Source organism: Mustela erminea, chromosome 12, assembly GCF_009829155.1.
Source record: "Mustela erminea isolate mMusErm1 chromosome 12, mMusErm1.Pri, whole genome shotgun sequence".
Classification (NCBI taxonomy): Eukaryota; Metazoa; Chordata; class Mammalia; order Carnivora; family Mustelidae; genus Mustela; species Mustela erminea.
Genome location: NC_045625.1, coordinates 21,560,057 through 21,577,372, shown reverse-complemented (window position 1 = coordinate 21,577,372; position 17,316 = coordinate 21,560,057). Strand labels below are relative to the sequence as shown.

Sequence of the window (17,316 nt, the reverse complement as noted above, 5' to 3'; positions counted from 1 at the left end):
CTCAGTTGAGTTTAAACTGGATTATTGCTTAAGTGCTTCAACACGTGTCCTCAGCGGCACGACCTCCTACCTCCAACACCGGCCAGCAGCTGCTGAAGCAGGCCGATGTAGATCTGAACAGGGTTGGTTTCTCCACTCTTGGAAGATGATGAGGATGTCGCCTGGCTACCTGACATCAAAGTCCGTATGTAGCGTCCAATGGCTGGGGCGTGGTCTTGCATGTCAGCCAAACTCTGGGAGGTGGGCACCACTCCCGCGCTGTGCGCTAGGCACATGCGCAAGTACAGGACTATCTAAAAGCAGAAGGAAGAAGGATACCAGACAAGCTCCTCAAGAAGTCAGTGTGGGAGAGTACTCCTCAAAATGACAGTTTCCCATTTTCATTCCCCCACCCTCCCTCATAAAGCTATTTGACAATCCTCACGAAAGCTGGAAAACATGACTCAGTATGTTAACTGAAATTACCATAATGGAGGATAATTTACATAACAAGCTTTTATAAATCCAGAGTGTTTTTAGTAGAGTTTAATGGAGTTAAAATGCAAACTCCACTTTTATTTATTTATTTATTTTAATTAAAGATTTTATTTATTTGACAGACAAGATCACAAGTAGGCAGAGAGGCAGGCAGAGAGAGAGGAGGAAGCAGGCTCCCTGCTGAGCAGAGAGCCCAATGCGGGACTCGATCCCAGGACCCTGGGATCATGATCTGAGCTGAAGGCAGCGGCTTAACCCACTGAGCCACCCAGGTGCCCCGAAATTGTTATTTTTTAAAAGGTGTGTGGGTGTGGGGGAGAAGAGAGTGAGCAGAAACCTGGTGCAAATCATCTATTGCTGTATAACTCCAGGAACTGTAGTTAATCTCCACCAACATAAGAATTTGAGAAAATGGGTTCAAATTATCTACAGAAGAAAAGAGACAACACCACAAAAACCTCTGATATAAACTAGCTACCAAGGAGTCCTCCTGAAGCTCTTTCCTTGCAAGCTAAAATAGGCAGCAGTTCCACTGGGGGTATCTTACTCTCTCTGAACAAGGTTACCTCTTGTCATTTACCTAGTACAAGTCAATGACCCAAACAAGAAATAATCTAAACAACCTTAGCACTGGCTTTAAAATACAAATCCAATTTGTTGTAAAATCACAACAGTAATCAATGCAGAGCACCCAATTCTTCCAGGAAGAGAATCTCACAGAGATTCTGTAAGATTTACAGATTCCACTACAAGTTAAAAATAACACCAATTACCCAATACTGTTTTTCTAATAAGCAACCCGGTAAAGAATAGTGACATCACGATATGGGTTTATCTAGAACACAAAAAAATTCAGACATCTCTTTGGGTATGACATTATCTCCTAGAATGTTCAGAGAGAGCAAATGGAAATCGGTCCAAATCCTACCTCTCCAAAGGCTGCTGGGTTAAATGGAAGGACGGTGGTCCCAGTCATGTACTTAGCTGGAGTTTTCATTCGATGGGAAGCCTAATAAAGATAAGCCAAAAATAAACACAATTATTAAAACATGGAGCACGTGTGCCCTTCCTCAATTCAAAAGTAACTATTTCTAACTACATTGTTGTTTGCTACTATTTTTTCCTAGTCAAAGCATTTCTCCATCAATCATACTGACTGCACATGTCCCTCAAACCCTAAATGACAGGTGTGTCGTTTTCTTCCTGTTTTTACTGGCTTATTTAAAAGGAATAAACCTGCTTAGGGCACCTGGGTGGCTCAATCAGTTGAGCGGCCAACTCCTGGTTTCTGCTCAGGTCATGATCTCTGGGCTGAGAATGAGCCCTGCGTTGGGCTCTGTGTTCAGCAAGGAGTCTGCCCCTTCCTTCCCTTCGAGCGTGCGTGTGTGCACTCCTTCTCTCAAATAAATAAATAAATCGTTAAAAAAAAAGAAGAAGAAACCTGCTCCAGGCATCTACGAAGACAGTCACCTCAGGCCACTGCAGGCCAGTTATTTTCATGACTAACAGAGGCAGGAGGAAAAGATGAGCACACGAGCATCTTCTGACCACAAATATGACCGTGCATTAGAGAAAAAAATCATGGCTACTTGGTTCTGACTTCCAACTCCCTTAAGATATCTATCTAAATAAAAAGCTAAGACCACCATCATACCAAGAAACACTGAAAAAAAAGTGGGACAGGATCAGGACTAGGGGTCACAACAGCCAATACTCAGTCTGACCCACCAGCAGAGAGAACTGCGCACACACAGGAGGCTTGCAAAAGCAGCCATGATGTTCTCTCACGATCACAACGGAAAAAATCTCAACTGTTCCCTGAAGCATTCTTAAATTTACAGTTTCTAAACAATATCCTTAAAATTTTTTTTAAAAATTTTAAAAAGGAGACATATTTTTAAGCATGTCAGACCAGGGATAAAATTTTTAAACCCAGCCAAAATGCTAAAGAGCATAAAAGGAATTGAAGTAATTCAGATTGGGGCAAAACAGATCAATTTCAAGAACTACATTTTTCTCTTAATTTTGTATTTTCTTCCTCTCATTGTAAATATTAACATGGTTAGAAATGTTACCACTATTCAACATTTAGTGGTAACATTTTAAATGTGTCACCTAAAAAAATACACGTTTATTTTCATGATTCATTATATGACCCAAACTATCTGAAGTTAAATGCCATACCTTTTCTTGGATATAATACACCATTTCCGGGAAAGAAGGCATCTGCTTAGAAGCACTTTCTTTTCTGTTTCTACCAGGAAGACATCTTAATACTCGCTGTGCTTCTCCATGAACTTCTTCTCGTCTTGCAGAAAGAAAAATAAGAATAAAAAAATAACTTGCAATAATGCCAGACTGATCATTTGATGATTAAGAACAGTCATTTTATTTGACAACTGGGGAATCTCAGAAAATTTCTTTTTTTTTTTTTTTTTCCTCAGAAAATTTCTTAAAAATATTCTTGGCTATCTAAGCAAAGAGTCATAAAATACATTGTAAGAAACTACTTCTTTTTGGAAATTTCTGGAGATTTGAAGAGTTATGTGGCTTATATCTTTAAAGTATACCCACAGGAAAAAAGAAAGATAGGGTATAACTACAGATCTTATCATATCAAGGGCCATATTTTTAACTTTAATAAATTGCTTCAAGTCCACAAAGCAATCCTGAAAACAACATAAATTTCAGTAATTTTCAAATAATTTAAAATGAACCCAAATTCAAATTAACACCTTTTGAAACTTACGGATCTCCTGCAGCTAGTAAGAGCAAATATCTGGAAGGTATATGATCAGAGGGAAACACCGTGCTAGCAAATTTCACAGCCACCTGTCGAACTTGAACTTCAGGCTATTTGACACATAAATACACGCACACACAAACACATACAGATTTTAAAAAAAGAAGAAGAAGAATCCAATTACCAACAGCTCATTCAGTAAAGATAAGTCATCTTAATTGTAAACAGTCAAAAGTGAAGTAATTTTAATAAGTAAATAAAATTTAAGACAAATGATTTGTTGAAAATCTTTAATCAAGTTGTTTAAAAACATCTTTTGGACACTGGCATGACTTAAAAAGTACTTTTTATGAGCTAAAAGGACCCTCCAAGTAAAGCAGGAAGACCCACAGAGACCATAGCCAGACAATGTCCCTGTACATACACATCCTCCACCCAACTCTGGGACCACAGTCACTCTGAACAGTTTCTGGACATCATCTCTGCTTCCCCAACTCTCAAACTGTCAGTCACATGAATGAAATTAAGATATTTAGCAGGGAACACAAATAGAGGTTACTTGGAATCTCTATAAATCTGAAGCAAAATATCTCCAGGTTTTTCAGATGAGCTCTAGTTAAAACGGACTCCAAAGGAGTTTCATGAATACATTCAACTCATCTAAAAAGAATAACAGATTACTCTACAAATACAAAGTTCAACAAAAGAAGCAGCTGAGGAACCCTTATTCTGAAAAGCCTCCCTCTCAGGTACCTTCCCACCAGGTCATTCTCCTCGTCACAAACCTAACACAGTGAGAGATGGGAGTGACATTAGGGAGTAGATTCCACCCTATGCACTCAGGTACTTTTGCTCTTTAAGCATTCCTTGAGCTCTCATAAAGAACAATGATATTAAGGATGAGCTCGCATGATTTAGCCTACAATCTGGTTGCTTTAAATGTCGTCTGAGAAAAGAATAAAATTAGCTTCGGTTTAGTAATGTTGCTACATGATTTGCTCTGCATATGTATAAGCAGCACCCACATGCATTATAAAAGCATCAAACATCCTTGTATGTGTTCTAGTCTAATAAGCTTCCAAACAAGCCCACGTATCTTCATCCACAGTATAGGAATATGAAGCATGTACAAGAGCATCCGACAGTGGAACTCGATAGATAATAATGTTCCTGAGTGTACATAACAGTCCTGTCATATTTCAACAGAAACCAGATACCTTTCTGAACTTTAGTAATTCCTTCAATACCAATGTATTGAATACACCAGTCAAATTGCAGTAAGACACAATATATATTAATCATACCAATACTTTTTGACGTCATTGCCCCTTCTAATATCCCTCTACTCCTAGAAATGGAGAACAAAGAACTGACTAAAACAAATTCGTATTATTTTATATTGTATACTACATATTACATATATATATATACATACACACACACATATGTATGTAAATAGATACTCAAAATTTTCTACAAACTCCCATGACAGCTGAATAAAGAAATCTAGAAGGAAGAAGACTATGCATGATAGTACGGGCTTACTTCCTACAGACTCGATTTTAAGGTATAAAATTTGTCTGTCTTTCCTTCTGCCTTCCCCCCGAAGTGTTGGCTATGAACTCCACCCCAAAGGACTGCAGTGTTCAGCTATCACCTAAGACAAAAGACTTCCAACTTAGAGGACACGACATCAAGAAGTTTCCCAACATAAAACGCTTTAACATAAAAGCTCTGAGAATATCACCATTCTTCCTCCCCTAAAATCAGATTCCCATCATGAAGAATTAGAAATCAATCATAAATCACAGTCCTGGGCCACCTGGGTGGCTCAGTCAGCTAAGTGTCTGCCTTCGACTCAGGTCATGATCCCAGGGTCCTAGATCGAGTCGTGCTCGGGCTCCCTGCTCAGCAGCGGGGAGTCTGCTTCTTCCTCTCCCTCTGCCTTTCCCTCCACTCATGCTCTCTCTCTCTCAAATAAATAAAATCTTTAAAAATCAGTAACTCAATCAATCATAGTCCAAGTGAAAGCAAATACTCCTCTTAACTGTCGAGATCACTAAAGAAAAACAATTCAAATTCTGCTCTTAAAAATATGTATCACCAACCACTGTAGCTGACATAGTTGGACCTACCTTTATTAAGTATGAAGCCACAAGTGCCTCCATGAGAGTTCGCTGTGCTCCCTCCAAGGTACTATAAGCTCCAACCATCATAGATAATGCTTCTTGAATAGCAAGCCGAGTCTCAGGCTCTTCCTATAAATATGATAAAAACAGTGTTTCCCTTCCCAGTCAGGTTTCCAGGTCAGCATCCAAATGGAAAGCATAGATTGGTTGGGTGTTTCCCTACCTTACATAGGGCTTCAAAGAGCTGCTGCACAAGAGCTATATCCTTAGTGAATAAATGGGGCATTCGACTGTAAGAGAATAATAAGACCATTATTACAACCATAAATTTCCATGCGGTTAGAAGAAAATGTAACTAAACACAAATTTTCTTGAATTGCATTTTCATCTCTAAACATAATGTCAACATCATTAGATTACCTCCTCAAAGAGCCAAATATTTTTAAAAGTAAATATTTAATTCAACTGTCTAATATAAGTAACCCATGATTAAAATACTACCCAGAGACTGCCTTCATAAGATTCCATGCATTCAGTTAATATTTCTGATTTTAACATAAAAACATTGACAATTAAGACCAAACTGCTATTTAAACTAAAGGCTATCATATAAGTGCTGTATCATGTGACTGAGGGTGGCCTTCCTCTGAACCCCAAAGATCCTTTCCCTGCACAGAGAGAAGAGCAAGACCTCGTCTACACTGGCCAGTACAGGCCCTGCGCCACGGCTAGCAGCACCACCCAGGGTCACAGTCTCCCTGCTTTGAAATATAGGGAAGGAAGAAGAAACCAGGAGGAAGTGTAAGGAGGAAATCATACTATAAGCAGAAGAAAAAAAATCCACCTCTGGAAACAGGGCCACCCAGAATCATAATATAGCACTATCAGAACAGAAAAGAAGGTCAAGAACTAAACCTTGATGACTGTGATTATAAAGACTAGTGGTAAGCGGCAACAAAGAACACTTAAGGTCAATCAAATGTCTCCAGGGCGCAAGAAAAAGTAACCCGTTAAGACACAATCCAGTTCAAAATCTCATTTCAAGACTGCCATTTACTATGGAAACATAGCTGTCTTCAAGTGGAATGTCTCACATCATGTTCCTTCTGCAAGGAAAACATTCCTAAACAACCTATGGCCATTAAATACATTCCTTTCAAAATCACAACCAATTTATTCTCCATCCATTATTAAATGCCACATAATTTTTCTTAGCATAGCTCTCACTGAAGAAGGGTTTACTCACCTGGAGAGTTTTCCAACAGCTGAATATGCCATTGACAGTAGCTTAGGGTCCTTGAAATTAAGAAAGAAAGAAAGAAAAAAAAAAAAAAGAACAAAAAACAGACAAAACAAAAAATACAGTAAACGGCAAAACCTTTTTGCTGCAATTACATGCAATATTTTACTCCTTGTTAAACCTGGTCTCACTCTGCCTAACTACATGCTATTAGCATATGGACAAAAACAAACAAACAAACAAAAAAGTCCAAACCCAGAATCATCACACTACTAAAATGAAAAAGAAAACAAAACTTTGTATCCCCAACTCACTCCAAAAGGACAATGCAGAGGTCATATATGAAAGGGTTCTCTCAGGTGGAGCTAACTTCAGGGTATTTTCAAGACTATGTAACCTGCAAACACCAAAAGTCATCTTCAACACACTGGGAAAACACCCTAACTTAACAGAAAATTCACCACTGGTCTTGAAGACTAGGATCCGCCCTCTCTCCCCCGAGAACTGCAGAAAGCTGGGGAACAATTACCTTAAAAATCTGCATGATAATAAACAGCTGCCATTATAAAAAATGAAAATCACAGCCCTCAAGTGAGGGTCCCTCCTCAGGCAGACAGAATTTTACAACCTTTCATGAAAACCCACAGTCGGATTACAAAGTAACACCTCTGTGAGCTGCAGTTGCTACAGTCAACACAGGTCGCACTCTGCCACACCTCGATGGGCACACTGATGGGATTCATCTGTTGGGAAGTCATACAGGTATCTCCAGGAGGTACAGAGATTAGGGCCCTATGGTTTATCTGGCCTCTGGAACGAATTTTTAAATAGACTCTCCCCTAAAAGCCCGAAAGCATTTTTATTTCTACCAACCATCCCACGCATCTGACTATCTATGCCATAAAAATACTCTGAAAGGGTCCCTAGGCCTAAAAAACCATACAAGCACTATTCAGTACAAGAGGCCAGCCAGGCCAAGCACTGCTGCCAAAGCCCCACTGCACAGCACTGAACAGCTCTTCACTAATAAGAATACCTACTGAAGTGCATTCGGTGTGCTGAGGAATTTTGTGTATAATCTCATTTGATCTTCACAATTATCCAACAAAGAGGTATTATTTTCATTTTTCTACTAAAAAACAGAGCTCCAAAGAATTTAAGCAACCACCGAAGAACAAAACCAGGATTCAAACTCAATTCTAACTCCAAATGGCAGAATGTTAATTTCTACGCTACTGCAAACATGCATTCATGTTTAGTTAAGACTTGGGAAAATAATGTTGACTACAGTTTTTGAAACATTACTTTCTTTAGCAAATTCAGCCGAACTAATGAAGATAGTAAGAGTGACACAGCAAGGACAAAGGGGATTCAAAAACCTACATTCCAAAGAATCCTCATCCCACTTAGCTCAAGGAATCAAAAACTTACTGAATGCATGTTTTTACAGAATTTTGAATTGGTAAAAACTCAGCCCTTAAGAATTAACACTATTTCTAAATACAAGCAAACCCAAATAAACATCCATATGGAAACCAATCATAAAATAAAGTGTAATTCTTTCCATTCCATTTTTGCACAGTGCCTAAAAGCAGAATAAAATGCAATTGCTTTAGAAGATGTTATTTAAAGAAGCAATAAGACCCCTCAAAATTCGTACTGTATTTTTAACACTTAATTCCAAAAGCAAAAAAGCAAAAGATGGCAGTAATTTCTGAAATTCACACCACTTCATGTAAAAATGTTAAAGAATTGATGGAAAAATAGCCAACTATAACTAACTAAACAAACATGTAGACCAGAAAGGTTGATAACAGAAAATACTTTAAATATAAAACATCAATAGTGTTTAAAAGACAAGTCACTTACTTCTTTATATTCATTGATTAGCTTGGTGAGGCCATTCAAAAGCATTGGACCTAATGGCTTAATCTTGATTTCTGGGCAACTTTAAAAAAATAGCACACATACACAAAGCAAGATAAGAATCTCATTATTAGCATATCTTTTCAGATGATGACTTAAAATAATTAGAAACACAACTGAAATAATCTAGTAAAACCTAAATTTTTTTAAGATGAGCAAACATGGTTTCTTTTTGGTAAGAAAGAAATACTCGAATCACTTGATCACTCCAATAGCTTGAAATTTTACAGTCAGATAGTTTCAAAAAACTTACGTTATACAAATGTGATGCACAAACTGCAGGGATAATGTCCTCAATTTTGAATTTGTATTTGTACCAAAAAGTCCGTCATATACCACCTATGAGAAAGGGACAATGTCAAGAACACCAATTTGTAATAGCAATTTGCTATTCTCAGATATTAGTCAGGATTCAACAGCAGATCTTGGGCAGTACCTCCTTGTTATTCAAAATTAACGCAGTTCTTTTTAATACAGATAATCATTTTAGCCGACCAACATAGCTCCAATCAGGAGTCTGTGGAATAGCAAACACAGTGGTTGATCGGGACAGTCTGCAAAACTTGTGGATCTACCAGCAGAAACAAGAGTTCACAGCGGGCCCTCAGTCTGCCACTTCATATCACAGAGGCGACAGGAGCAGATAAAGTCACTCTGGCTCATTAAGTACATGGAGTCAGCCATTCCTAACAAATTATAATAAAAGCTTCATGAAAAATGTCAAGAATCAAGCATTCTACACATGTAGTCAGGATAGAGGTGCTCCATATATTCTGTAATCATGCCTAGATGGCCAAAGACCTCGCAGGTGAGCCCTGTACAGCATCCAGAAGGTTCAGATATTAGACAGCAATGTCGAAGAAATCTAAATTCCTCAAATTCCCACCTTCTATGGGACAGATAGTCTTACACTTAGAAAAAAAATCTCCTCACATTGGTTCCGAAAACTACTAGCAGTATTCTGATCTTACTTAACAATGACATGTGACTGAACAGGACTGAGCCCTACTGGGTAACCAAATCTAGCCAGGCACTGCAAGATACAGAGAGACAAGCATTGCTCCCAAGACACTCGATCTCCTTGGGGATCAAAATGTACATACATTAAAAATGATACAGGACAATACGTAATCACATGCTACCTTAATCGGAAAAGATTTCTAGAAAATTTATCTGGTAATTCTATATTATATAGAATAATATGGTAAGATAGAAGAAAATGAATTAATCAGAATACGAATGTTTTATCAGAAAAAATAAAATTCATGGTGCACATATTATTTGCAAAGGATTATGCTGGGTACTTCCGTAAGTTCAAAATTAAGGTAAGTTAATATGTGCCTAGTTAAAGCCACTGGTATCAAGAAAGAAGACGCTCACAAATGATACCTTGAAGGATTTCTATGACTGATAAGTGGGGAAGACGAGGGGTGAGGCCAATTACATAGGAAAACAGTAATGTAATCATCAAAAATGAGAACAGAAAGAATGTGTGTGAGGGACAATGAGTTTGTCTTTGAATACACCACATTTTAGCCAGATTTATTTTGAAAACATATAAATAACTACAAAGGAAGTACACATCTACAGGACGTCTATGAATATTTTGTCACAAAATTCTAGCTACTTATCATGTAATGTGTTACTACACCAAATTTTCTGAAGCAAAATTATCGACACTATCTGGGAAACAGTGCTTGCAAACACCAATAATGAAAAAGAAATGACAGAAGCTCTGTGATCATTTTACATTTATGAGAGACACAGAATATTTCAAAGTCATATATCAGAGTGCCAGGTATGGGGAATAAAAGTTTTATCATCAAGGAGGAGGAGCAAGTAGCTACTTCAACAAAATAAGCCTTAAAGGGGAGAGATGCTACATCCTCCATACAATGAGTGCGATGGGGAGTGTTCTCACTTTGGGACTGAAAAAGAGGAGTGGCAGGAAGTGGGAACATTTCAGGTGGTGGTGTGCTGGAGTGAATCCTGAAACATGAGTAGATGTTTACCACGCTAAAGGGGGAAGGGGAGCTCTGCCAAGCAAAGGGAGCATCACGAGCAGAGACACAGAGCCATGAAAGCAGTGTCTTTAAAGAAAACAATCTTTTGTTGGAGCATAAGGTACAGGGTAAGGGAGTGGTGAGAGAGGAGACCAGAAGAGAAATAACTGCTAAGCTGTCAGCAGTGACTAGGAACGTGGTAACTGAATGAGTCCTAGCCACTGTGCGCTCAACTTTCTATGATCCCATTCAGGCTTTATGATAGTGTTCTGAGTAAGCTGCTATTGTATTACACCCATTTTACAGATTTGAAAAAGACTTTTTTTTAAGAAAAACAGAAAAAGAAAGAAAAACACACACACAAAAAAACCCCTGAGGCTTATTTAGGATCTATAGCAAATAACTATGACAAAATTTTACTCCAATTTCTCTGCTACCTGAGCTGAGTTGGTCACCACTTGGATAAAAGGTAGGAGCTCTGGCAGAGGGACTGGTGTCCCATACAATCAGAGTACAAGCATTTCCAACCGCAACAGAAACTCCGGTGGCAACAGAGAAAACAGACTGTCTTTCAGATGAGAGGAAGGGAAACAAGATCGATACTGTGATGACCAAAATGAGAAGGGACAGCCCCAATTAACATCAGCATTAGGTAAATGGAGATAAAGACATTAAGGAGGCAGAATCCAGAGAATATGGCCACTACCAATACGTAGGGATTCCGTTAAGGATGACACTTGATAACTGAATTTTTCCACTAAACTGACCACCAGAAACTTGGTTGCCTAAGAAAAACATTTTTGGAGAAGAGCCACCCAGAAAGCACTAGTTTAAAAGGACAGTCATTATACATTTAAGTTGAATGTTAAAAAAAATTTTTTTTTAATTTTAACCATGTCTGCAGTTAAACCTGAAATAGAAAAACAAGATGGAATCTCATTAAACTTGTTACATATATCAACATACCTCCTGAATATCCATTAATGCAGTTCTTTCTGCAATTAAACAGACATAAGAGTTGTAAACAGTCCATCTTTCTCTGGAAAGAATGAATTACCTGGATGTTAGCTGGGAACGTTTCTGCAGCTTGTCTAGAACGAAGGAGATGAGGGACAATCTTTAACTTAACCCTTGTACTGACGGGGTCCCTCTTCAGCTCTGGTTTCAGAACTGCTCCCTGTGAAAAATATGTTTAATTTTAACTCAGCAGTTCAGAATTACTGTTCACTGAAAAGAGTCATGAGAGAGCCTCTAAATCAGTGTCTCTCACACTTTTGTTTCAAGATTCCTTTACACTCTTACAAACTACTAAACACTCTGAAGAGCTCTTGCTACCCTGGAACACCTATCAATATTTATATGAGAAAATTTATATGAGAAATTTTTAAAAATTCATTTAAAATTATAATGTTAAATAATAAATAACAAATCCATTTATACATTTTCATAAATAACATATTTTTAAGAAAATTTACTATATTTTCCCAAACAAAAAACTGTACTGAGTGGCACTGTTTCTCATCTTCTATAAATATCTTGTCTGTCCACCTTAATAGAAGAGAGCTGGATTCTTTTATCTTCTGCATTCAGAAATCTGTTCTGGTATGTTGTGTTGGTTAAACTACATTAAAAAAAAAAAAAAAAACCGGCACGGGGTGGGGTCAAAAAAAAAAAACAAACCCAGTTTCATAAAGATACGTGTTTGGAAAAATGGGGATGATTTTAGCCTTTTTGGGTAATTGTAGATATTCTTTGATACTCCAGCAAGACTTAATAAACAACAGTTTCTTAAAGGCGTTACAATTTGGATTTGAAACTGTATCACGGAACTTTTATATAGTCTTATACTAAATTCCACTGATCTACGTTGCCCACTGAATGGCCCCCTTACCATTGTAATGCTTCTGTAACATCACTGGTCATTTGGAAAATACTGGCTCATGAGTTAAGCAAACATTTCATTATAAAACATTTTTTTTTAAACATTTTTTTTTAATCACATGTTATTATCACCACCAATCTCATCAGAAAAATCTCAAAATGTCAGGCTCATTGTGATGGACACAAGTTTCCCTAAATTCTAATGTTTGCTTGAAAGTCAAATTTTTACCACTGCCCATAAACCACAGGAATTGTTTTTCTTGAAGCCTCATTTCTTCAGTTTAAAGAACATTATCTGCCAAATAACACCTCAATAGCCACAGTTTCTCAGTCTACAAGTAATTTTTACTGCTTCATCAAACATTATTTTTTTTTTTTTTTTAAGATTTATTTACTTATCTTAGAGAGTGAGAAAGAGCATGCATGAGAAGGAGGGGCAGCAAGACAGGGAGAGAGAACCTGAAGCAGACCCCACGCTGAGCACGAAGCCTGACACAGGACTTAATCCCACGACCCGAGATCACGACCCAAGCAGACACCAAGTATCAGCTGCTCAACTGACTGAACCACCCAGGCGCCTCATCAAAGATATTCTTAAGTAAAGCGGAGTTTCATTTTCACTCTCTCCACGTTTTTCTTTCCTCTTTTCTTTCTTTCTTTTTTTTTTTTTTTACCGTGAGTTCTGACAGTTAAGAACACAATAACTACTAGTACTATTCAGTGACACAGTTTGGTTTATGTGAGGACCCAACAGTGACACCCACCATTGTTTGCACAACACCACTGCAAATATCGACACGGTAAAAAAAAAAAAAAAATTCCTTATGACCTGACAAGGGTGCATGAACCACATTCTACGAACCACTGATCTAATCAAACTCTTTTGTTTTCTCCACAAAGAATATGAGGCCAAGAAAAGTTCTGTGATTAGCCAAATCTCTCCTCCCTAGTACAATGATGTGTAGCCACTCAAGGACTAGAATCCAAGGGGAGGCTCCCAATTCCCAATTCACTGCTCTTTCTGCCACATCACACTCAATTTAATCCAATTGGAAATAGTATGATGGGGAGGAGGGAGATTATGATTCTTAAAACAAATATTTATGGTTGAAAAAGCAAGCAAGCAAACATATAATCCTTGTATGTCTGGATTTGAATGTGGACACACTTTTAAATATAGTGAACTAAACAGAATTTAACTTACTAAGCAAACACCTTACTTGGAGTTTTCAGAAGAACCCACCTACTGTCCTAGATTTTAGACCAGAGGTCAACAAACTACCCAGCGGGCCCATCTGTCTTGATAAAGCCTATGAGTTAAGAATAGGGTTTATGTTTTCAAATGATTTTTTTTTAAATCAAAAGAATAGTATTTCAGGATATGTGAATATTATATGAAATGCATGTTTCAGTAACCATGAAGCTACAGTGGCATCTGGCCACGCTCCTCATGTGTTGCCTACGGTTGCTTTCATGTTCGGGCAGAGCTGAATGGTTGCTGCCTCAGAACCATATGGCCAGCAAAGCCTAAAAATTCGCAGTAGAAGTGTGTGGAACCCTAATCTAGACAGTGTATCATCATTTAAGTACAGGAATTGAAACCACCAGCTCAAATAAACTGGTTACCAGACTTTAATCCATCCAGATGACATGGCTTAAAACTAGTATTTCCTACAGTCTAGGTTCAGCATAAATCAAAATAACTAGGAGAAAAAGTTCAAATGTATTGACCTCATATCAACCAAATGCTTTTTATGATGATGTGAGAATAAACCAAAGCAACCTACCTCTTTTGTCTTCAGTGGTATATCTCCAAGGTATACCTTGTACATCTTATTAATGATGGCAGGATTATTCCAGTCAATCAAGCTATATAGAAGGTTTCAACACAGCTTGTTAAAATTATTTGTTTTGTCCCACTTCAATGATTTCAAACAATACACAGCCCCAATATTTGTTACCAAAGGAAAACATTAGAAATACACAAATGGAACTGGGCAACTGACATTGTAGAAGAGAAGGAAAGGGATTATATTCAGACCAACCTTAGTTTTTAAACAGAAATACAGCAAGTCGCTTATCCCACCCTGATTCAACAGGTCATTACACCCATGGCCCAACTGGACACCCACACAAGAAAAATGGACGCTCAAGGCCAATGCCATGGGGCAGTTTGGACAGAGCACAGCTATAGTACACTTGTTCAAAGAGAACTGAGGCAAGCGTCCTTCTTCTGTTGAATTTACCTGGAAACCCAAAAGTGATAAGGAAAGTGACCAAAAAAAAAAAAAAAAAAACCTATCCATTAAAGCCTCAACCCTAAGAAGCTGGCAGCCCATCTCATTTCTCTTACACTGTGTCACTATGATCCCCAGCCTCTCTCTCTTCCTTCTCGGCCAGCGCGTATTTGCAGTTTCCTCACCTAATTCTACACAGCCGTCCTGCTGCCATTAGTCCTGCTTAGGTCCCGCCATCAGGTGAATTAGGATTAGGGAACGGCACCCGCCCTCCGCGGCAGCCCCTCTCAGTCACATTACAAACCTAGCAGTACTGCAACCCTGGCTTGACCTGACCAGTGAGATGTGCCACACTACCTTCTCACGTTGCTTCTGCTTCCAAGCTACACTCTGTCTGTGCAAACATCATTCCTGAAGCTGCTCTCACAGGTTTTCTCATCCATCTCTACTTTCACAGTTCATCCATCTGCCTCTTCCTCTGAGAGCCACAAGGCCCCTCTCCTGGAAGATGTTCCACCATTCTACTGTAATCTGCATTCACCTACACTCTCCTCAGATGACCGCTACTAACTAATCCTCAAGCTCCACCTTTGCTTCCCTTCCATAAATATGTCAGGTGTAGAGTTTTTTTGACAACACAAAGACACTTTAGTAAAACTTAACAGTAAAAACAAACTAAAAACTAATAAGGATAATTCTCACTGTTTGCTCTATTTTTTCAAAACCCTTGCCATCTTTCTAGTTCAATTACATCTGTTGTGAAAATTCAGAAATGTACAGAAATTTATAATCTGTATACCATATCCCTCTCTATTCCTTTTCAGTAACCACTAATTTGGGTGTATCTTTTTCTACAGTTCTTTTTTTTTTTTTTAAAGATTTTATTTATTTATTTGACAGACAGAGATCACAAGCAGGCAGACAGGCAGGCAGAGAGAGGGAGAGGAGGAAGCAGGCTCCCTGCAGAGCAGAGAGCCCGATGCGGGACTCGATCCCAGGACCCTGAGATCATGACCTGAGCCGAAGGCAGCGGCTTAACCCACTGAGCCACCCAGCACCCCTCTACAGTTCTTTCTTATGCATGTAAAACTGGTAGATGGTACAGCAGGTAGGCAGGTAAAAAAAAAAAAAAAAAAAAAAAAAAGATCGAAAGAGAGATGCATCACTTAAACACACACTTCAGGATTTTTCTTTTAGCAAAATGGGAAAATATCTACATATGGTTCTCAGCTTCCTTTTTACCTCTTAAAAATGTTAAACTCCTCTTATGAAAAAGTGCACGTTTGTTCTACCAGACAAAATCCAAACGAACTAGAATACTTCAGCACCACATTTATATTTCTAACAATCCGATCCACTACATGCTGTAAAGAATGAGGCCAGCTCAAACACAATGAGAGGTTTTCAAGAAAGATTTTTTGATACTTCAAAACCAAACAAATTCTTTGAAAATGATACCAGGAGGACGCAGTTATAAGCAACATGAAGGAATTTTAGACTTGGGGCAGGGTGTTAAAGTGCAATCTAGTCCAGCTTTCTTATTCCTCAGAGTTCAAGGCCTGGCGGGCTACAGGAGCCTTGGCGCACTCCATCAGTGACAGGCGTGACCAGGATTAACCCCAGGACATCGTGCTCCTCTCCTGGGCTGCCTCACCTGCCCTCTAAGGGACTACAAAGTTACCTTCCTCACTCGGTTAAAACTACTTATATCGTTTTCTGGGGATTTGAAGGGGAAAAACTACAATATATGCACTCCAATGCCTTTTAGCATGTTATTACATTAAACATTAAAACAAATGAACACAACCCTTCCATAACTGTGATAGTTTTCAACCAAGTAACTTCAATTTCTTGTGTTGTTTTTAAGTCTTCCCACATCTCCAGTTTTACATCAGTACACATTTTTATTCTGCTGGATTCATTTGCCATTATTTGGGGACAATTTACACATTGCTTTATTACTTTCATAATTATTTTGGGAGATATACAATATTCCATATAGAGACACAGTTAATTTACTTAACTACTTCCCTAGAGTGGAAATTTGAATTTGTTTCCATTTTTCTTAAAATTACAGGAAATGGCATAATGAGCAAATCTATAACATTTTTCTAAATATAATCTTTTTCTTTTGAATGACTCTCTTAGGATAAATTCCCAGAAGATTTACATAAAAGATTATAAATATTTTTATGATTCATTACATACTGCAAAGTGCTTTCCAAAAATTATTTCAGCTTATAATGCCAATCAACAGAACGTAGAAACAGCAGTTTCAACAGAAACTTAAATGGAGTTTCAACTGTTAACACAATTTTATTTACCAATGGGTACAAACTGGTACACGAGTGTTTTATTCTGCACTGATTTGATTTCTCACACAAAACATTTTCTCTGAGCCTATTACTATTCGTGTTTTCTCCTGTGTGAATTAAGATTTATTCAGCGTATCTTTTCATCGTTATTTAGCACCTCTCTACAAGAGACCTGTTTTTTTACCATATTAATCATAACACCTACATGTCCTTTATTAAAAAGCAATCGTAAATGGTTTGACACAGAGGAAGAATCAAAAATGAATAGCTTCTGGGCTTTGACATTCTTCTTAACACATGTTCTTTAAGTGCATTTACCGAGACAACAAAGGTCTCACTTCTCATGGTAACATCTCTAATACATT

The 17,316-nt window shown here is 38.0% G+C and overlaps 1 protein-coding gene across 6 annotated transcripts in view; it reads right to left on the bottom strand.

The window, feature by feature from the left end:
* The window catches only part of ECPAS (Ecm29 proteasome adaptor and scaffold), a 96,786-nt gene that overhangs the window by 37,772 nt on the left and 41,698 nt on the right, over positions 1 to 17,316 (bottom strand). For all 6 annotated transcript variants that reach the window (XM_032306342.1, XM_032306345.1, XM_032306341.1 and 3 more), the window contains 11 exons: positions 14,187 to 14,268; positions 11,576 to 11,695; positions 8,769 to 8,854; positions 8,459 to 8,537; positions 6,596 to 6,645; positions 5,573 to 5,639; positions 5,356 to 5,478; positions 3,227 to 3,330; positions 2,662 to 2,785; positions 1,406 to 1,486; positions 71 to 293 (listed from right to left, as the gene is read on the bottom strand). In XM_032306342.1, the coding sequence (XP_032162233.1) occupies positions 71 to 293; positions 1,406 to 1,486; positions 2,662 to 2,785; positions 3,227 to 3,330; positions 5,356 to 5,478; positions 5,573 to 5,639; positions 6,596 to 6,645; positions 8,459 to 8,537; positions 8,769 to 8,854; positions 11,576 to 11,695; positions 14,187 to 14,268 (1,139 nt within the window). The remainder of the gene's footprint in view (positions 1 to 70; positions 294 to 1,405; positions 1,487 to 2,661; positions 2,786 to 3,226; positions 3,331 to 5,355; positions 5,479 to 5,572; positions 5,640 to 6,595; positions 6,646 to 8,458; positions 8,538 to 8,768; positions 8,855 to 11,575; positions 11,696 to 14,186; positions 14,269 to 17,316) is intronic.